Below are 21,865 nucleotides of genomic sequence, written 5' to 3' on the forward strand. Positions count from 1 at the left end.
CCCAACAGGCACAACTCCCACTTAAGTCTTCCTTTTATTCTCTTCTGTTCTCGGTCTTATTTCAAAAATGATTCCATGTTTTGGGTCTTTTGACCCCATAATATCTTACTCACACAATATTATGAAAAACATCAAATAATTCCCACTGTAGTTTATCATCATGACTGTACCATGAACTTTTTCTTCCCATTAATTTCTCACATCCCCAGCGATATGGGTTTGATTCCCAGCTGTATTCATGGAGTTTGCTCATCCTCCCTCTTCCATCCCAAGAACATGGGAACATGGGGTGAATGATGTCCACGTGTGGTGAATGATGTCCACGTGTGGATTGGCATCCCTTCTAGGTCATTCCGCTACCAGGTGTCCTGTGCTTCTTGGAACAGGCTTTGCATCTCCCTCCTGGATAAGCATTATGAAAAATGGATTGATATACATTTATGATGTGTTGGCCACCTGTGCATATATACAGTTTAATGATGTACTCTGGTGCCATTGTTGAAGTATTCTAGTGTTTTTCCCCAAGTACTCTATTGTTGTACACACCAAACCTGGTCTTTAAAATTAAATTTTATTTAGCTGACACTTTTATCCAAATTGTGGATAACCGCCCCTGGGGAGATGGGGGGGTCAGGGGCCTCGCTGAGGGGCCCGACGGTAAAATCACTCTGCAGCTTCCGGGCCCTGAATCTGGTGGCCTTCCGATCACTGGCACAGCAGGTTAGTCAGAAAATCTTACAAATGTGTTGACAGAATTCAAAATTAAGGTGTGGAAACTTTGAAATGTTAAAACAACCTAGAGACGAAAAAATATTGAGAAACTTCAAAAAAAAATTTTATTCCACGTTTATAAATAACATTCGCACACATACTACCTGGAAAGTGACATGCACCACCCTAAGGCCTACATGAAGAGCGGACACTTTTCAACGCAACAGACATACAGCTATTACACTCCTTTTAACCACATTTGAAAAACATTTATTATTCACCGTTAATTAATTTGTAAAAGGGAAGACCACAGGATACACAAAAATTGCATTTCTGGTAACGCCATTTGCATCAGAAATAAGATTTAAGAAATTTCTATTTAAAATATACTTTTTTTGCCAGTTAGACCAATGATCTTCCCTGAAGAGCTTTAATGACATTTGCCAAAGGGCGAGCTTGATCCTGATAGTGTCTTTTGTTCTAATCTTCCTGACTCCTCCCCACCTATGGAGGTTAACAGCGATTATAAGAGGTCTCTGCACACACTGCAGCCATGAGGCACAGATTGGCGACTTCTGGACTGAGGCTATCACACTGTTCACCAGGAAACATCTCAGAACAGCCACACACAGAGAAAGACAACAGCATTGAAAAATCCAAATTCCATGTTCGTAAACTACTGTGACAAATAGGGAAACAGTCAGGACCTAAACCCCCCCCCCGCATCCCACCCTCACTCCTCCAACATTGCCCAGGCCTCCTCCGCCTTCATGTAATATTGGTTGGCTAGCCGGCCCTTCATAGCCTCCATCGCAGCATCCGCAGCTTCTGTGAAGAGATCCCCTGGGGGGGGGGGGGGGGGCACAGTATAAAAAGGAGCACTTAGGGCATGTCTGTAATTTACGTATTTGCTTGTTAGCAGCACGTTGAGAGCTGCAGGCCCGGCAGACTCAGAGAGAGGCGACTTTGTGTGGCTAAATTCGAATCACCAAATTAACGAGGATTACAAGAAGGGAATTTTGCACGTGCACACTTTGGAAATTTTTCAGATTAAGAAACATTTTCATTACAGGTAGCTTTGGTCAAGATAATGCTGTATTTTCATCAGTTTACCGTGAATATAGGTTGGGTTATAATACCTTTGCCTAAACGAATCTATTAAGCACATCTGATACATTTTAAGTGTGAGTGCTATTAGTACCATGTGTGCCACAGTAAACCTCAGACGGTCCCTTACCTGATCGCTGGGGATCCGGCTCCAGACCAAACCCTCCACTCATGTACATCTCGGCCTCTCTGGCCAGCAGCAGGTAGCGCGGCTCGTCCTGCATGCCGTCAAACTCGCCGCCCTCGTCGTAGTCCATCATGTTGAGGGCACAGTTGTACCAGTGTATGGCCTCCACCCAGCTCTGCGTCCTGCAGACAAGCAGGTCAAAGGGCACCAAGGCCCAGTGTGGGTGGTCAGAGACATAACAGGACTGCTATTGTCCTTTTGGGCATTAAACCACATTTCATTATAAAACCACTTATCTACAAACCTCACAGTATTTTCTGGTTCCAATACATAACTAATTAATGAACATCCATCCATACTCCCCATATTCCAACTGCATTTCCTGGTCAGAGTCACAGGGTGGGGAACCTGTTCCATGGAGGGCCGGTGTGGGGGCGGGTTTTTGGGATGGCCTCTCAATCAGCCAATAAGAGTGGGTCCCCAGGACTGGAGCTGAGAACCACTGCTTTACTATTGGCTGATTGAGAGGCCATCCCAAAAACCCACACCGGCCCTCCATGGTTCAGGTTCCCCACACCTGATCTAAGCTAAAAATTCATAATCGTTAAAAAGTGGTTTTCATCAGATAATGACAATATGACAATTACATGCACAGGTTTAATACTGAAATTGTCCTCATGTTTACCATCTCACCTGTCAGCTGACAGATTTGTTCCTGTGTCAAATGCTCTGGCCACCAGTATCATGCAGGGTCGGTCTCCTGCCTTGGCAGCCTGCAGCAGAAACTCAAAGCCCTTTTTCCGGTTCTCTTCACTGTCCTGTTTCCAAAGACACACACCGGATAAACTCAGAAGCCTAAACAGCACAGCACATTCATTATATATAAAGACGAGAAAAGAATGTAGAAAAGAATGTAATTAAAAAGGACTTTACATAACTCTCACTTAGTGCATTTTCATATTTTCTCTGAGATTTTTGGCTGCCTAAAAAGCTTCCCAGCAGGAAATCATGGAGGATTATTCCTGCATTCAGAGGCATTGACTTCTATACACAGAAGATATTTTAATCCATTGGGTAATATACATTTTTTGTAAGACTACAGCAACACTCAGTTACAGAAATGAGAGCCAGTCTCTGTACATATGTATTTTATGCTCTTTTTCCCCCCCATGAAACCCCAAAGTAAAACATGTTTGTTTAATTCATTGCTCTTCCATCAGCCCACAGCTCCCAACTGGCTGTAACCCTGGGAGACGGGCTGGCTGTTTTCTGTGCATTCACACTGTGCGATTAGCTGCCATTTACAGAGAGCACGGCAGCACATGCTCATTATGTACAGGGCTTATAAAAGCGGCGATGATGTCATCCCACATGCTCTCACCAGGGGCAATGAGTGGCTCTGCAGGTTAGACCCCTGTGCCCTTGCTCAGAAGGTCACTGGTTCAAATCCCGTGGTCAAAAGAGGGGTTTCACTGTTGGGTCTTTAAGCCTGGACCTTAATACAAATTACTCCATGGACTGACTGACACCCTTTTTTCTAAATTGTACGTCACGATGCACAAAAGCGTTGGCTATGTAAATGGGAACCAGACACGTCATGAGCCTGGGGCATTTGGGGCTGAAGCCCCAAAGGGATCCAAACAAGGCCCAAAGGATTTGTTTAGCTCAGATATTTTAACAACCATGCTTCCAATTTGAGAACCCTCACACAGATTAGGTCTCTAGGCTTAGCCTCAGATGTCTTAAGATCCTAGCAATGGTCCTACTGTAAACTGATACATTCAAAAACATCCATCCATCCTTATGCAGTACAGGGTCTTACGCAGCCTGGAGCTTAACACACAAGGCAGGATATACGCTGGATATGATGGAAGTCCATCACAGGGTGCACACTCGTACAATAAAACACACAATCACACACTATGAGCAAGAAACAGCAGCAAGGAAGCATAAACCAACATATATATATATATATAAAAAGAAATGAATATATCCAGGCCATTGTACCTGCAGTGTGACTTCAGGGAGGACGTGGTGAGGTAGCTGCAAGTAGCTCTGGCCCAGCGCCACGATGGCTTCCAGCTCGCCGCACATGGCCGCCCGCTCCAGGTGGTACAGTGCCGAGTCCTGGTCCCACTGCTCTTCCTTCTCACAGAAGCGGCCTCCCTCGTGATACCGTACCATGGCCAGGTGGACCTGAGTGGAGGGCAGGGTCACGGAACAACGAAACGAAGGCCTGTGTCGTCCTGGTGCCTTAGGGTAACATTGTATTATTTGCTGGTAGCATAAAAATTAGCATAATAATAAATGGAACGATAACCTAAAATGGACCAGAATACACAATGCAGCAGGTAAACACACAGATCACAGCTCTGAATATAAAATCAGAAAAGCCTGCTGTTATATATCAAGTGCCTTACAGCAGTTCCACGCTCACTTTATACAAGGACACAGAAATCCACACCAAATGGAACATGGAACTATCTAGTTGTGTCCAGCAAAGTTTTAAAAAGGTCAGTCAAATATTTTTATTTCATCATGCTAAGAACAACACGTGTCTGAAACTGCCCTTCTCCTTATTATCACTTCGCTGCTTCAATTTTGGTAGCACAAAATCCTCAGAATTTGATCAGTTCCAGATTTTCAATCATAAAATGTATCTGCACGGTTTGAAAAAGATCCATCAAATACTTTTTGAGTTATCACGATGACAAGATAACCGTCTACGGCAGCTGGCCTGCCCCAAAACCAAATTATACTCATTTGTGTTTATGTTATGCGCATAAATACGGGCGCATAACATAATGCGCATTATATTCATAATGTGCTTATGGGATGCATTTAAAAAATGGTAAATATCGGTAATGGTGATGTCACTTTTGTTAATATTATCATTAGCACTACTACTAATAATGCTAATCATCATCATCATCCTCGTGCTGTATCCACTTGCACTCACCTTCCCCAGGATGGATTTGCCGATCTTCCTTTCCAGCTCCAGTGCATTGAGCCTCTCCACCTCCACGGCCACGCAGGAAGGCCGATGCACGTGCGAGCGAGAAGTGTGCAGGAAGCTCCACTTCTCCTCCGTTAGCTGAGAGAGAGAGAGTTGCAGGGGGACTCAGACAGATGGTGGAGCACAGGCCGCCTGAGTGTTTCTGTACCCAGGAACCAGCATGGTGAGGCTGTGCCTCCGTGAGGGACACGGGGTAAAGACGGTCAGTCCAGCCTAAGAGTGGGATCACTCTTCTGCTGAGACTGATCACTGTTTATTTTTAAAAACCAGTAAATATCCAACTTAAATATTGATTAATGATTTTACGATCAAGCTTGACAATAAAATATTGCTGAAATAACCAACTGAACATGTATTATGAGATGAGACATTCACAGCTTTACATAATACAACAACAATTTCCCAGCCTGAGCATTTTTCTTATACAAGATCTTCATGCACTGTTAATATCTGTTGACAAAGTAAGTGGAAATTTAGTCCGAGGTTACCTGTGGAAGGTCTCGGGTTATGATCAGAAACAGGGTTAATTGAAAGTACACAGATAATCGGGAAGGTTGAGAGAGGAGGAAGAAGTCCCGGCTGGAAAAAACTAACCGATATCCAGGCTTAATGGACGAAGCGGTAATAGATAAAACTGTTTAGAAACATACAATCCACTTCATGGTGTAATGAACAATTCTGATACCAATAGTTTCACCAAGCAAGCAATCATTTTTATTTACATTATAAGGAAAATGATCTATTTAAGATTACCTACTACTACGAAATGCCGTATTTCCTAAGAATGGTGCTAATGTAGTAAATTTTGTAATATAATGTAAAATACTGCTTGAAACATTATATGTAATATGAATACTGCCCACAGATTAGCAGATGCAGACTTTTAATGTGGCTGGTGGGTGTGACAAAGAGCAAACCATAAACTGACTTAAAAAATGAGTACAAATGTAGATCTGAATGGAAACTTCATGCAAGAAGTTCATAAGTAATCCTTGAAGCATCCAGGTTTCCAGATGTGAACCATCAAGCCTCAAAATCCTCGCCTGAACGCCAGCTATAGCATCCATTGTAAAAAATTGTTGTTTAGAAAAACATTCAGATCCACTGGCCAGAGGCAGACAAAGGTGAGGTTTGCACCACGTCAAACACACCAGACACTCACCAGCTGGTGTAGGCCGTGATTTGTGGGGGGGGGGGAGGCAACTTGCTTGGCATAACTACTGTTTTTTTATTGGGGGGTGGGGGGGAGTAACATTTATAGAGGGTGGGGTCACGGTGAGAGCTGATTGCAACAGACAGGTGCCGGTATCCCAGATGAGTGAGGAAACGAACAGGAGACATGAGGGAGGTTTTACTGGGTTACAGGGTAGCGTTTAGCTACTGGTGTAGGTATTTACCCTTTTGATACTGTCCTCGTCCGACTCGTACCGTCGTCTGCTGTGGGAGCCGATCTATGGTGTGACGTGTAAAGGCCATTGACACATTTCAGAAAGCTTACGGGAGAAAGCTCGTCCGACTCCCTTTAACACCGAGCAAGACGGTTTATGCTGCTACAAACTGACTGAAATATGACTGACAGGCGCTGGCTCGCTGAAGCATGTTAAAACCATCTGATTAAATTCTACACTACGATACAATCTGTAGCTCTTTGAGGACACAGAGGCTGCCAGTCTGGGTTATTTAAGAACAAGCTAAAACCTGAGGGCAAGGATTAAAAAAAGGCCGCAGAACATCAGGCAGTACAGAGGGCAGCCGGGACAGGCCGGAAGGACCCCACCTTGTCATTGTGGTCGTTGGGGTCTCCTTCGCTGCGGCGCTCGCTGGGATAGCCGCTGTCTCCGCTGCTCTCCTGATCCTGCGGGGGTGGGGAGGTGGTGGAAAACAGGCTACTCAGCACGGACAGGTGCACACAGGACCCCAGTAGGGCATCCACGTGTCAGGACACACGCCTCGCGACGCGTGTGGTAGCAGCGTGGCGGCCTCACCTTGTGGTCTGACCGGTTCTCGTGGTTCGAGTCGCCATGCGGGTGCATTTCGTTCATTAATAACAACCCTGTAGGGGATGTGGCACGTTAGCCGTTATTCGCTCACCGAAAGGAAACTAACCTGATAACCTTCAGCTTTCTGCAAGTGCTCGGGTTTGAATTCTTTTAGCACTTCTTTTAGTATCTGACTACATAAGAATAGAATTAAATATATTCACATACTAACAGTATGAAAAATACGATTAGTAAAGTATATTTTGCAAATTAATTTAAGAGATTTGTGCTGTGTGTGTCTGTGTGCATGTATATGTGTGTGCACTGTGTGCACATGCGTGTTTGTGTGTGTGTGCATGTATATGTGTGTGCGCTGTGTGCGTGTGCATGTGCATGTGTGCGTTTGCGCAGCTGCCGCAGGCTTTCATACCCAGTGGAGATTTCCCCATGGAGCTGCTGAACTGCAGGGGGGAGCAGGGAACGGAGTCCTGGTCGCTGAGACCTTCTTCCATGGATGAGGTCTCAGACAGGCGGGTCAGGAGGGGGGGCATGCGGCCCGTGGAAAAGGTGCGAACCCTGGAGGAGCCGCAGGGCTCCTCACAGCCACGCAGCACCGTCTTGGCCGACTGCTGGAAATCAGCAAGAAAGCGAGGGAGGGGTGTGTGCAGAGCAAGCAGGCTGCAGTTGTTCTCCACATGCCAGGTTTGTGCTTCCCTAACAAATGTCCAGCTATAGGCGATTTTACCAGGGGTGAAACTGCACCCTCTACATGTCAGATGAAAATGCTATTTCAAAATACAGCCATACGTCACTTTACATCGGGGATACTTTCCGAGAAATGCATCGTCTGGGGAATATCATAGAGTGTACTTACACAAACCTAGATGGTATAGTCAACTATACTCTAAAACAACAGTAAAAGTATAGTAACAGTTGTTTACTCTGAGGTATTATATACTGTACATAATAGTATGTGCTATACTTCATATGACTGGCAGTTCAGTAGGTTTGTTTACAGCAGCATCACCACAAACACGTGAGTAATGTGTTGTGCTATGATGTAGCTATGAGGAATTTTTCATCTCTTGTGTGACCACCGTCGTATATGCGGTCGGTCGGCTACGGTCAGAGTAACGAGCATGATGACGTGCGCCGGACCCGTGTCACTCACCAGCAGCTTGCTCGTGCAGTCCAGCTGGCCCTTCTCAGCCGGGGACAGGTCGAAGGCCGTCAAGCCCATGCTCTTGCAGATTTTGTTGCATAGGTGGGAGTGGAAGAAGAGCGCCATGCCGCGCACACCTGCGCAGGCAGACAACGCACAGGACCTGCATGACTTCGCTTTCATGAATGCACTACAGTCCGAGGACCGTGACGGGAACTCACGCCTCCAGAAAAATAATCCGGAAAAAAAAATAGTACTGCACATTGTCGATGTCACTTTTAGAAAAGGCCTCTAGAGGGCAGAATGTTCACACTCGCGCTTGCATTCGCCGTACCCAAATTGCCATCTCCGAAGTCTGTCCCCTTGTCAGTGTGGATTTGGGGGTCAGTGTAGAGGTCTCCCACCCCCTGAATATCCACGACTATGAGCTGGTGTCCAGAGCGCTCAAAGGTGAAGTGGCTGAAAGCCTGCGGAGAGGGCAGAGCCAGCAGGGGGTCATGAGAACACTGCTGTGGACGGGGCACGGCGCCAGGCCCCGGCGTGCCGTTACGCGGCAGCTGTGCCAGAGGTGTCGTCTTCAGCGTGGCGGTAAGACCAACCTGGGGCGTCAGGCGAATGTTGTCGTCCCTGACGAAGCCGGAGTTGGAGTTGTACTTGATGTATTTGCCCTCGATGTAATGCTCCAAGTGGAAAAGCGGCTTCCCCGGTCTTTCAGGCATCTCCAGCACGCACATCTGCATGATGTCCACCTGGCAGAGGCACAGGGCCCCTTCGTTAACACGGCAGGGCTGACCTACAGCGCTCAAATGGATACACTGTGCCGAGGACTGAGTGACTCTGAAGGGGGGCTGGGGGGGGGGGGGGGTGACAGTGGAAGCTGTCGGTCAGGAGCGCTGGGTAAGCTGAGCATCCGAAGCCACAACCCTCAGCAAGACCAGGTTTACTTGTTTTTAGGGTGAACGCCTTTACTAAAAAATACCATTACATCAAAGGACGGTGCCTTTGGTGGGAGGTGTTTGGGGGGGGGGGCACAGCTCATTTGGAGGGGGCTCATGAAGACGTCAAGACGCCGACCCTGTGGAAACAGGCCACAGCTACAGGCCTCCCTACTGTTAATGTTCAATCAAATATGTAACTAATGCCAAGGGGGGTGGAGGGGGGCTTATATTCAATGGAACATACAGGTACCAAACAATACTACTGTTACAACTGGGATTATCATCACTGAAGGTTTTCACTGGAACAATTCAGGTTTAACAAGTTACACAAAAAGCAAGACACCTCCTGAGATCTGAGGCGGGAACCTTCCGGCGGAAAGCCCACACCCAAGCCGCTCAGGGACCAGGCCCGAGGAGAAACTCCCCAGCTGTGTACAGGTCAGGCCTGTGAACGTGTCCGAGTCGACAGCAGAAACACAATCTAAACATCTATTATTTACAGCGTGGTCTCACATGACTGCTAATCTGGTACAGGGTCATGGGGAGTCTGCAGCCAACATCTGCAAGCACGATGGCCCAATCGTTTGAAACGGAAATCAACACAAAGGTGCTTATAACCACCAAAATAGTTCACTTTGTTAGCAAGACAAAAGGAGCTACCTTCTAGAACGGTGGGTGTTGCACTGGTTAACAATATTACAGTACCTCACACCTCTAGAGGCCAGGATTCGAGTCTCCGCCCTGCCCTACGTGTGGAGTTGTGCCTGTTTCCTCCCTCGGTCACTATGGGATGTTCTCCGGTTTCTGTCCACAGTCCAAGAATAAGTTAAGGTGAAATGGAATTTCTAAATTGCCCGTAGGTGTGAATGCTGCGTGAGCCCAGCGATGGCTTATTCCCTGCCTTAAGCCCGGAGCTTCCAGGATAGGCTCCAAACCCTGCGTAGGACTAGCGGGTATGGAAAATGGATGGATGTTTCTATAATTGAAACGACCGGGGCGGGGCATTGGTCACGTCCCCGGGAGAAAGGGGGCCTGTTTGTCTTACACTGACCGCCGTTACTTTAGGTTTTCAGGCCTCATTACGGCTCAAAATGAATGTTGCTGCAAAGTCACTGCAGCACTGTGTTGTAGCTCTATCATGTTTTTGTTCACCAAGACATTCTACAAATGTCTTATCTTGACAGCCTCATTTCTCAGCAGTAATGTTATCGGATACGCTAATTGCTCGTTACATTTTTTCATGTTTTGCACAGGGAGGAAACCATTGCTTCCACCGGGGGTCATGGGAAAGACCAGTAAGACATTCTTGGGTTATAGCTGCTTGTTATCAGAGCTTGTGATCCCTAAACCCATAAGCTGAGCTGCCCCAACAGAAATGCACGTTTTAACAGTGGATATATATAAAAAAAAAAACCTGCATACCGGTTGTTGAAATTTCAATGTCAATGTAAAGCCTGAAATTAAGACAAATCAGGTCACTCTATTCCACTTAGGTAAGATCTTGTACCTGACAATATTGAAGCAAAATAAATTGTTTAGAAAAAGAAAAAATAAATAAAACTTTCAATGCCTTGCATGCACATACTTTAATTCTTCATGGAAACACCTTTTCATTTGACTTTAGAAATGTCTAATTGGATTGGTCTCTATTAACTTAGCACACCTTGATGTTGCAACTTTATTCAACTTTTCTTTGCAGAAGAACCCATGCCTGTACACAGACCTTATTAGGACAGTCTACAGATGCTCTATAGGAAAGAGGACCAGGAATGGCCTGGTCAGACAATGATCTTCCCATTTTAGGCCATTTACTCCTTGAATTGATTGTGTGTTGCAGGTTTTTGTCAGAAATTTCAGTCGGGTTTCAGTTCAAGAACAACACAATACGGACAAAAAGAAAGTTCATCCAGACAGCTGCCTAGAGGCCAACAGGAATCGCGAAAGTTATGGTAGTAACTGCCCTTCCCTGCGTATTGCAACCATTCTGGACATTCCTCACAAGTCTGAGCCGTGGAGGTTGGGTGCAAAAAAAAAATAAAATACCATCTGATTTACTAGCTGCAAGTTCCTGGACTGCTGGATGAACACAAACAAACTAATTCAGGAAGTGCCGGCAGCCTCTACAACTCTACAAATATCAAGGAAAACACCCTGGGTAAATAAAGATTACGTAAATCCCAGTGTGTAAATCCGTATATGCATTCAGCATGTGCTAGCATGCTTGCTATGAAGTTACAATCGCTGGAGGGTGGGAGCAGAAGGGCTGATCTGGTGTATTTTTGACCCACCGCCACAAGAGCAATCATCAGGAACCCCGCTCAGCCAAGGGGACACCCCATTAGGAAGAATGTCATGCTATGCTGGGTTATTTTTAGGGAGACCCGCCCCCCACCAAGAGTCGAAGGTTACTTCAAACACGGAGTAATACCTGCTTAGGGGGGCGATGGCGGTTATACTCCTCCCCCCATAACTTGGCTTCCATTTGGAGCCGGACGTCCTCGAAGTAGACGTCCCGGCTCACCGTCTCCATGTAGCGCTTGGCTACATAGTTGGACGCCGATTTCCAGTTGCTGCTATGCGAAAAATTTGACAGCTTCTTGCTGCAGGGAAAAAAACAAAAATAAAATATGTCACTACTGATACCAGCAGGTGGGGAAAATATGATAGAATGCCCGCCTCCCACACTTCAGCTGCCGATCGCCGGCGGGGACTCGCCGCGGCATCAGCCGGCTACGCGGGTCCTGCACTTACCAGAAGATGAAAGTGAGCCACTTTGTAACTTTTACATATATTCAGTATTGCCCAAACTAATAATAGATAAACTAACTGGTCCCTTTCTAAGCAGCATTTTCCAGCTGGCTCAGCACAGACAGTGCGGTCGTAACAGCCACTGCATGCCAACACTAATACAACCATAATAATCTGGGCTCCCTGGTGGGCTAGCGGTCAGGATTTGGTGCACACAGCCAGGGAATGCAGAGCGTGGCCCTTTTGAGAAATTCCCCCTGGGATCAATGAAGTTTATCTTATGACATACATCAGTAAAGATACATGTGTTTCTACTTAATAAAAGACCATAAAAGAAGTGCAAAATCGAGGCTTGTGGACAGCGGTTCCGAATAACGGTCAAAGCCTTAGTTAGCCATCTGCGTGATCATCTCAACTAATGGTAATTTTAATGACGGAAAAGGGAGAGTCACTCAGCACTAATGAATCACAGAGCAGCTTCCTGGTCTGCTACCTCAGGCAGAAAGAAGGCTGATTCAGCATCACAAACCCACATGGGGCCCAGAGCCCATTACAGGGATCCTTCTGCTCATCTCCAAGTAAACAGCTACTCAGCCTGGCAAGAGACCACAAACTTCTCGGCTGAATCAAGGACCTCAAAACCACATACAAAACTGCTAACATAAACTGAGCGAGCTGGCTGTATACATTCAGACAACTAATGAGGAGTTTGGTCCGTTGTGGTCAACGACACTGGTTCATTAAACGGGATCATAATTATCTGCGTAAAGTGTTGAGTATACCAACTTGTTAATATGAACATCACAGATATGAAGCCATCCAGCCAAACCTGCAGTATCCCTGTCATAGGAGATGGACAAATGGATAATGTTCTCCAAACCCCCTGACTAAAATCTTAAAGTCTGAGAAAAACATAGCAAGGATTTGACCAAAGCTCTGAAAAAGCCTTGATTTTAGCAAATTACATTACCATGAATTTGTTTACTTAACATTTTAAATTTTAGCACTTTAAAGTCTAGCTATAATACATTCTACTCACTTATGCACTTAAAGTAACCATCTGGGATGATTTACGGATAATAAAACGTCTAAAATACAAATAAATCACATTAGCTACTAACCCAAATGTGGTATGAAACATTTAAATTAAGTCAGTTTAAAAAAACTGGAAAAACTTACGTTCTGTAACATTCCCTCATGGCACCCCGTCCAAACGGCTGCAATACAACACAGAAGGAAGCAACTAGTTTTAGAGAAACATCGCTACATCCAGACAATTCAGGCCAGATTGAAATACTGACAACTCATTAACAAACAGGAACCTACCTGGGTGGCCATCTTGATGTAAACTTTGTCCTGGGCCCACTCACCAGTAACAGCACTGTACCTGTCAACCCAGAAAGCAAAAACGTTTAAAAAAAATTTAAAAAAGGGGAAAACAAAAGTCTACATACTACATAGTATGTACTACATAGTAGTATGTAGGTCTCTTACTTTCCAGGAACTGAACTTCACAGGATTCTGTAACAGACTTGCATTTATTTTATTTAGCAGATGCTTGTAACTAAAGCGCCATACATTCTTCTGAAAAAGCAGGACCAGGAGCGACTGGGGGTTCAAGGTCTCGCTCATGGGCCCAGCAGCAAAATCACTCTGCCGACCCTAAGATTTGAATCGGCAACCTTCTGATCACAGTGTCCTAACCCATTGAGTCACACACAAACCAAACTGAACGAGCTTTTTAGTAACATAAAATTAATAGCTACCTCTTTTCCATGCATCACTATAGGCGTGTTCAGATGTGTGTTTATGGAACTTGTCACAGATCTCCAATGATCCAGTGAAATGTAATATTTACACTGGTGATTACGTTTCCTCAGTATCACAATTACGAGTTCTGCACTATGAACTTTACTTCACACTAAAAGAGCAAACAGTGTAATCAGGTCAAGCCACAGCCGGCAGTGAACATCACCCCCCCCCCCCCCCCCCTTGTTGTGAAATGGCACTACAGTCAAAATGAAAATAAAGAAGTAAAAATCTGACATAAGACAAAACCTAGTAATAGTTAATTGTATCTTTTAGTCCTGGTTATGTAGCAACTGCCAACATTTACTTTAAAGCCTATTAATAAACTCTTTAGGTCTGGAAATAGAGCTGTGCTTTACTGCATAATATCAGGCTTTTGGACTGCATTTACAAATGTCACATTCTAATCTTATTAGCAGAGACCAGTTTAAAGCATGTGTCTCATCCTCAAATATATATTTATTGTTGAATTTTGCAGTATGACTCAATAACACAGTTTTTTTTAACAAGGGAAAAAAATGGTTTTAAATACAGAGAAGCTGAAATGTGTGTGTATTTCCAGAATGTAACTGATGTAAAGTGAGAGGCCTCTGTACACGTTTATGGGGAGGGCAGACATGCCGGACACGAGTCAGGAGGAAGCAGACCTATATCGGACGCAGGGCTCGGTCTCGATATCCTCCAGGTGGAACTCAGCCCATGGATCTGGCATAGCCCTGGCCTTCTGGATGGCGTGTTTCCAGGCGGCCTGTACGACAAAGAGCAGAGAGTGACTCCGCGGCTCGCCGCCGCAGAGACGCCTTCGCCCCCAAGCAGACCACTCTCACCCCTCTCGCTCAAACCTCTGTCACCCGGTACCATTCCCCCTGGGGCACGTCTCCACATCAACCAAACCACATCGAAGGAATCGGGATGGAGGAGCTGAAGAGGGAAGAACGGACGGACATGCAAGTCGCAGAGACGGGCAGAGCTGGAACATGGAACACGGCTACTGATGGAGGGAAAATGCGAAAGTCAAGAAAAGAAAAAATAAGCAGAGACAACCAAACTATTCAACTGCACCGATTCACGGGGGAAAATCCACCTTTGTGGAAAACATCAAGGTGAAACTGCAGCTTCAATCCCCTTCGTTAATTAAATTAGCAGGAGGTATCTTAGCATTACTCAGTTTTTAATAATCCTAGAGGTTGGTACAATAATGTAATGATACCGATAGCTACAGCCAAAAACTGCAGGTTTTCTAAATCACATTAAGCAGACAGATCGCTTTCCTGCACACCGAACTCTGGAATTTCAGCTATGCATGACATTTTAACTAAAAATATATTTAGAAAGTGTCCACATTGAAAAAGGACACAGCTGCAGAGGGGAACGCACAGCACGCCATACTGATCAGAAAAACAGTGGCGATAAAACACAAGGTCTTTAAACCCGTGTGAGCATCAACTCATCGCCTGCAAACTTCTGACAAGGCTTCTGCTCCACGAGGCATTTGGGCCAACAGCTGGCAGAATAAATGATCCAATCAATTGTGATAAGATGCATCTAGGCTACATTTATGGTGAGAACCGCATGTACCAGTGAATGAGGAGATGGCCAAAGTGTAAATGTGCCTCGTTAACAGTTCGCACAGGCACTGCTGGGTTACTTTTTGCTCGTTTATGTTCAGATGTGTGGCCACTGGCAGAATGGTCAGACAAGAAGCTATGGTATAGAGTGAGTAAACGATAAATATTAAAAACGAATATTACAGTAGCTACATCATCCCCAGCACGATGCCTTAAAATACAAAAAAAAACCCACCATACTACTTCATGCTACAACTATATGATACCAGCTACATTTTCTTCTTCAATGGTGAGTTGATGATCCTCTTTTACCACTTTACTGAGGGAGGTATCTTGCTGCCGTGCGCTGTGCCTTTAAGAACACTGCCATTTTCTAATGCACATCATCGTATATGGCGGTCGGCACTCTCCTGTCAACATGACGCCAGGGAGATGGGGTAATCACAAAGGACAGACTTAGGTAAGTGCCATTCTTGGTGAGGAGCATCACACCAGATTCAGATTAATTACCACAGCCTAAACAAGGCTGCAGTTTGTCCAATTTTATGTGGATTAATATTTAAATATTTTACAGGCCTCCTTTCCCGCCTTATACAGATAAACTGACTAGAGATAAGAATGCACTGCAGTGGTATTACCATTATGCTTTTTTAAAAATATAATATTTCTTTTAAAAGGGATTTTCTCCCTCCTATCACCAGCTATTTTTCAGTACTTTACTATTACAGTACAATAAAGGTGTGTGCAAATGCACTATAATTAATAAACACTCCGCAGAAATGAATGAATTACACATTAGTTTGGGAACGAGCCGAATTATGGAAGGGACTTGGCAGAGGTGGAAGCGCATGCAGAATGAGGACTGAGGCGCTGTAAGCAAGGAGGTGAAGGGGAGAGGAGGAGGAGGAGGAGGAGGAGAAGGTCTCCAAGGCAGGAGGAGAACTGAGCGTGACCTACCCGACCTTTTTCGTTTAAAGACCCAAACCTGACTGATTCCTGCTCAGGCTCATCCCCTTTAGTGCTCTACATGGGGGGGGGGGGGGACAGAAAATAACAGAAACCTTTGTTTTATTTCAAAGAATCACACAAGGCATGAGGCTTGCATCTTAGCCCAGCCAGAGGGACCCTCAATAACAGCTAGCAGGTTTTCATTTACACCTTCCTGTTTCTTTAAGAGTGTGACAGCAGCTGATGGGGGGGCCCACCGCCGCCAGCTCCAGCTCCTTATAAGGCATTCAGCTCAGCGCGATCAGCAGAGGGAAGCCCTTCCGCGTCTTCCCTGAGCTGCAGAGTGCGCGACGGCTCTGCACTGCCCACCACAACAAGGCATTTGTATGTGGCCGGGCAGCCCAGTGCCATTCGCCACCACCAGCTCCTTCACTCGCAGGTCAGATGAGTCTGACAGCTGCATCGTGACACGATGACAGCCGTACCTGCCCCTGCACGTGACGGCAGGCCTGCCAGGTCATACTCCGTGGTGATTAGCTGACATCAAAGTCAACTTTAGCACTTATTGGGACAATTAACACGAAGAGGTGAGAAACAGGCCGGAAAGAAAATCCCATCAGAAGACTTCATGGACGATAGTGTAAAACTCTCAGCATTGACACTGAAAAGCAAACCAGCTTGGCATCATTCTTACTCGTATGTCAGCCTCTGCTACCCGAAACACGAGCAGCGAATGACACCAGTTCCTGCTGTGTGACATTTGACACGTAGCATTTAGCAGCACAGTGACACCAGTCTATCCCCTGGGCTGCTGCCGGCTTACCTTATATGTGAAGGAGGTTTTCGGCGGAGTGGCGGAGAGCTGCTTCTCATGGACGAAATTCTTCAAGTAACCGCAGATCTCCTTGGTGGGGCTCATGGGGTCATCCGTAATGGGACATATGTAATAGTCCTCGTCGTCGTCGGTAACGGAGTCGACCCGTGCGACCTTGCCCCGTCCGACGCTGCCCACTCCCTCCATGCTGAATATGAGCTCCTCGTCGGCCATGGTGCCGGCTGCCCCTCGAACGCTGCGAACAGCACAACTGCAAAAAGGCACACAAAAAGAAGCAGTTCCGCTAAACTTGCCAAAATCTTGAACTCCAGTTCCTTAGAATTATGTCTCATGCCATTCCACTACATATAATCTAAAGAAAATCAGATGGCTCTGTAGAGCAATAGCTAGTCAACAACTGGTTTCTCATTCATGGAAACTACGCAGAGCAGCCAGAGTCAACAACGTACGCAATACATACTCCCATAACCCATTTAGCCTGGATTGTAGATTTTAATCTACAAAATTTCTACATGATCCACAGCTCACATCTGTCAGCACTGATGAGATAACTACAAAACAGTATAAAAATACGGTAAATTGAAATGGACTTCTTTAAGCAATAACAAATAATAAAAACAATGCAAGACTCCCTAAATAGCGGCAAATAAAATGAATCATAGCCTTACACTCCCCCAATCTGGTCTTACATGTTTTTTACTGTGCCAGCAGATCGCAGCATCATGCACAAGGCAAACTAGGGTCTGGTCCTACTGGACTTTCAATAGGATGAGTGAAGCATTCCTTATGGCTCTCTGGGGAGCAAAGAACCACACGTCTTCCACCAAACAGGGCTTTTGGGAATGGGGAGAGAGTCCACAGCCCCCATAGCTTCTCTCCAATTTTCCCACCATGTCTAAGAATAGGAGGCAGACCTTACCATACCGAGTAGGACACAACTCATTTGTATTTTAATGAGCTTTGTGGCTGTGGTTAATGGAAAAGAAAAGCAGATTTGAATTTTTCCAAAAGCAGCCCTATCGTATTTCAGATGTCTGCTTGAGGAAGCACTAGATCCTGGAATGGAGTTCTAGCTACAGCTGACATGGAATGGAGCTGTTTAAGACAAATCAACAAGTGACTGACCTGCATGAAGATTTACTCAAAACAAAATCATTAAAAGGGGCTAGATCTGATGGAGGCAGAACAATATGAATCGAAATTAAAATAACTCTTACATTTGCACCAAAGTATTCCGTCCCAAGCCTGAGGGGAGTGTCTCTATATCGTACTCAGGGGCGTAACTAGAAATTACGGGGCCCCCTGCCAAAATGTCACCTTGCCCCATTCCTCCCGCCTCCGCCCCTTTGCAGTATATAATATTATCATTTTATTTATTTTACGGCTCCTGTAAAGTGTTGGCCCTCCTGAAGCTGCCAGGGTATCCAGGGTGTCCATGCCCCTACTGCGCCCCGCAACGTACTATAATCACACCGCTCGGCGATCCAGCTTCCTATAACGAGCGACTGTGAAGGGATGGTATCAGCCCCGGGGTAATTTACTATTGAAATGTCAAGGCAAACCACCGTCCTGCAACAATCTGGCACCACCGAATGCAAAAACTGCTACTGACGTGGCACAGATAGTGAGATATTTGTCATTCCCGCGACCACAGAGAGTCGGAGGGAAGGTCCGTAGCGATCGGCCCATCTGCGGGCGGCCACAGCTTCATCATTCTGCTGTCACTGTCGGTAACGAGATCTACGGTGCTATAATTTATATTTTGCCAAATTCATATCCAATATGCAGTTTCACCAGCGAATAACACAAATGGTCAATTTTTAGTTCCATACACAAAAGAGCGGCCGGCTGGCCATTGCGATCTACATTTTCGAAATTGAAAGGCATGGCGTGCAAACCTGTCTTAAAAGCCTTCAGTTAGTTTCCGGCCGGTGCAGGCATGCATCGGAGTCTGGGAGCTCATTCACTCCTCTTCTTAATGCATCTTCCCGCAATGTGCACGGTTTTTTCTTTTAATTACCGAGTTCTTTCCTACTTAATCATATGAAGGCTGCCAGCGGCGGAGGGTACAGTATGAATGCCGGGATCAGCACAGTCTCGCCTGTTCTCGTTCCTCCACGGGAACATCGGCATTTCGCACGTACGGCACAGGCCGGAGGAGGAGCGTCTGCTTAGCGGACACCCGCCCCTGGGGGGGGGCAGGTTTACATCGCCTCTATCCTTCAGCCGCCGTAAAAAAAATAGACTCTTTGCTGATTTCGTAATTTCGCCGCGATCAGCCTTTTGACGGCCCGGTACTCGAAGGGCTACTCGGCCTACACGTGAAAATCACGCGGCTTTCCGGGGGGCAGAAATCAGGACTCGGTCCCGCCCCTGCTTCACCGAGTACGGTTCGCTTTCATAGGAAAATGGACACATGCAGAACAAGCTGACGGGAGCGCTGTGATGCTGTTTGCCTACCTGCCATATATACCCACATATGCCACTTTTTACGAGGCATTTTCTGATATGATTCATTCGACGAAAAGGCGTTTTTAACGAATAGGCGTTTGACAGTGTGAAAACTACTGTCAGGAAGACGCGCATTTTCTGCTAACTCTGATAAGAAATTATCACTTAATTTTGTTTTATAAAATACACAAAAATGCACCGTTTTACGCTTTCATCATCAGATTTTGTTCTTCGAAGCAATGGGAAGCGGTTTATGCTTACTTGCTATGCTAATCATATAAACTTCCAGCTCATTACTGTAACAATAGTATAATATTATTAATACTATTATGAGGCCCTTTCTTAAGTGGTATCTCTAGGTTATATATGTTATGGATGAATGTTTTTGATTGAAGGTAGCGTGGCCGAGTGGTCTAAGGCGCTGGATTTAGGCTCCAGTCATTTCGATGGCGTGGGTTCGAATCCCACCGCTGCCACATGTCTTTTCTTACTTTACTTTTGAAATGTATTACATAGTAAAATGATGATGTGTTTAAAAATACTAATGTTGGCCGTGACTAGCCGTGGCTAAACACCGAAGTTGGTCCCTGGGATGTTTCGACCTGGAACTTGCGCAGCTCCTGGCCACCCTCATGTGTTGCTATCACGACACACAAAAGGACCTGGGACCATTATGCTAAACTAGCACGAAACGATGCAAAAACTTAGTAGGTTAAACTTAACACATAATTTGATACGAATCAAAACAATGGAGGATTATAAGTCGTTATGTTAGTTATTGGAGGGATCGATCACGATCATGACGGGATCTAGCCTTTTATTTATATTTTGCTTTTGCGACCCGCGCCATGTCCATGATTCATATTATTGACTCTTTTCCACAGAGTAAAATTTTGGTGACCTGATTGGACGGCTATTGGCAAAGAACCGGCTCTCGACTACTCTTTGTATCACTCCAAGTAAACCTGGTTGCCTGACTTCTGGTATTTGGAAATTTTTACCGCCAGCAACGGCGAAATTATACAAAAGTAAATTGGTCAGAAATATGAAGACGCAAACAAAAATGTATTCATTGATTGATTACGTGTAATTGGGGTACAAGCATAATTCCATCAGCTTAGTTTTTCTCCGCTACATCTCTTTTTCTGTACTTTAGCGCGCCCTCCAGCGGACTTCAAGTTTCAAAACTCCATCCCATTGTGAAAGTCACTATAGAAGCCTTAATAACGCGCACCGTTTCTTCATTATCGAGCAAATCTGTTGTGTGCATGATAAAATGATAAAAAGCCTCGTCGCACATTTAGTAATAATGGCTCATTAATAAAACAATATTATACAGGATTAACAAATTTGAACGGACAATAATGGCTCAGTAATGATGCCTCAGTAATAAAACAACATTGCATTATGCAGGATTAACAAATTTGATGATACCCATCCAGTTTCAAAAATCATTTATGGAATTAAATTGGAATCACTACAATCCCTATTTCAGATGGAATATGGTTTATATACAAGCAGCTCCATTGCTATGTGTACTCAGGCGGGCAGTTCCTCTTATTTCACTGGGGGGGTTCAAACCCGTCATTTTAGTTTGTGGATATCCCATCTGTCACAAACTTTCTGAAGAAAGATTGTCATAATTTGTTTGTATGTCTATGTAGATTTAATGCACAACTTTCATAAAAGACTCCGTCTGAATTTGGTAAAAGGCATATGTAGACAATAGGGACAACTACAGTGGACCAGTAATAGATAAATTAAGCCTTTTTTTTTTTTCCAAAATACATAATGATACAGTTCACGCACGTAGGTTTTGTCTATTAGTTTGATTAGAGAAAGACAAGTTTATAAACACCAAATTTATAGTCCAATGACCACTTTTATCAGAACGATGCAGGTCTGTCTAATTCATGCAAGATCTCGGCCTATTCCCTGGGCTCACTCCTCCACAGTACAGTTGGCTGCAGTGCTAAATAACACATACAGACACAGTTGCTTCTTTTAGCTATTTACATAACAGATGGTTAAAGGGTTTTCTGTACTGTTTCTCAGAAATGTGTGGCAGAACATGTGGTGTTACATAAACCTTACTCTTTTTTTTAACCAAAACTTATTCTGAATCACAACTACCATGGTCAGTAATGGTAATGACTTTCACCATTTCATATGACCCAAAAGTACCAAAAAAATACATATCCTATGGATAATTTACTGAGATAGTAAAATGATAATCCCAAAGTGTGAGTGGGTGTACATTCATTTGTACATTATAAAGCTGGACATTACTGTCCTGCCAACCAAGACGCGAACACCAGAAGTCAGGCAACCAGGTTTACTGGGAGTGATACAAATGAGCCGGTTCCGGGTCTTTGCCAATAGCCGTCCAATCAGGTCAGCAAAAGCCAAAGCGCGTTCCGAAGTCGTGGTCAGGAGATGAGAAGCCAGGGGTCGGTGAGCCGGGAG

At 45.0% G+C, this 21,865-nt stretch overlaps 1 protein-coding gene and 1 non-coding gene across 8 annotated transcripts; one reads left to right on the forward strand and one right to left on the reverse strand.

The window, feature by feature from the left end:
- Positions 1-811: 811 nt before the first annotated feature.
- Positions 812-19,277, reverse strand: eef2k (eukaryotic elongation factor 2 kinase). 7 transcript variants are annotated; one of them, XM_023831239.2, is made up of 19 exons: positions 18,969-19,277; positions 16,937-17,198; positions 16,123-16,188; positions 14,245-14,345; positions 13,115-13,175; positions 12,968-13,005; positions 11,469-11,640; positions 8,702-8,851; positions 8,437-8,569; positions 8,112-8,239; positions 7,371-7,569; positions 6,947-7,014; positions 6,739-6,816; positions 6,359-6,412; positions 4,905-5,039; positions 3,953-4,141; positions 2,639-2,763; positions 1,949-2,127; positions 812-1,554 (listed from the first exon to the last, which is right to left on the reverse strand). In XM_023831239.2, exons 2-19 carry the CDS (start codon positions 17,159-17,161, stop codon positions 1,445-1,447), a joined length of 2,211 nt encoding a protein of 736 aa, XP_023687007.2. In that variant the 5' UTR covers positions 17,162-17,198; positions 18,969-19,277; the 3' UTR covers positions 812-1,444. The 7 variants fall into 7 exon arrangements, with proteins under 7 accessions (XP_023687007.2, XP_023687006.2, XP_072568417.1 ...); XM_023831238.2 differs by having other exon boundaries at positions 18,847-19,277; XM_072712316.1 differs by lacking the exon at positions 18,969-19,277 and adding an exon at positions 17,638-17,753.
- Positions 19,278-19,793: 516 nt separating this feature from the next.
- trnal-uag (transfer RNA leucine (anticodon UAG)) lies at positions 19,794-19,875 on the forward strand. Its single transcript has one exon. It is a non-coding gene; the product is annotated as a tRNA-Leu (tRNA).
- The last annotated feature ends 1,990 nt before the right edge of the window (positions 19,876-21,865 follow it).

This window comes from Paramormyrops kingsleyae, chromosome 5 (genome assembly GCF_048594095.1).
Source record: "Paramormyrops kingsleyae isolate MSU_618 chromosome 5, PKINGS_0.4, whole genome shotgun sequence".
Classification (NCBI taxonomy): Eukaryota; Metazoa; Chordata; class Actinopteri; order Osteoglossiformes; family Mormyridae; genus Paramormyrops; species Paramormyrops kingsleyae.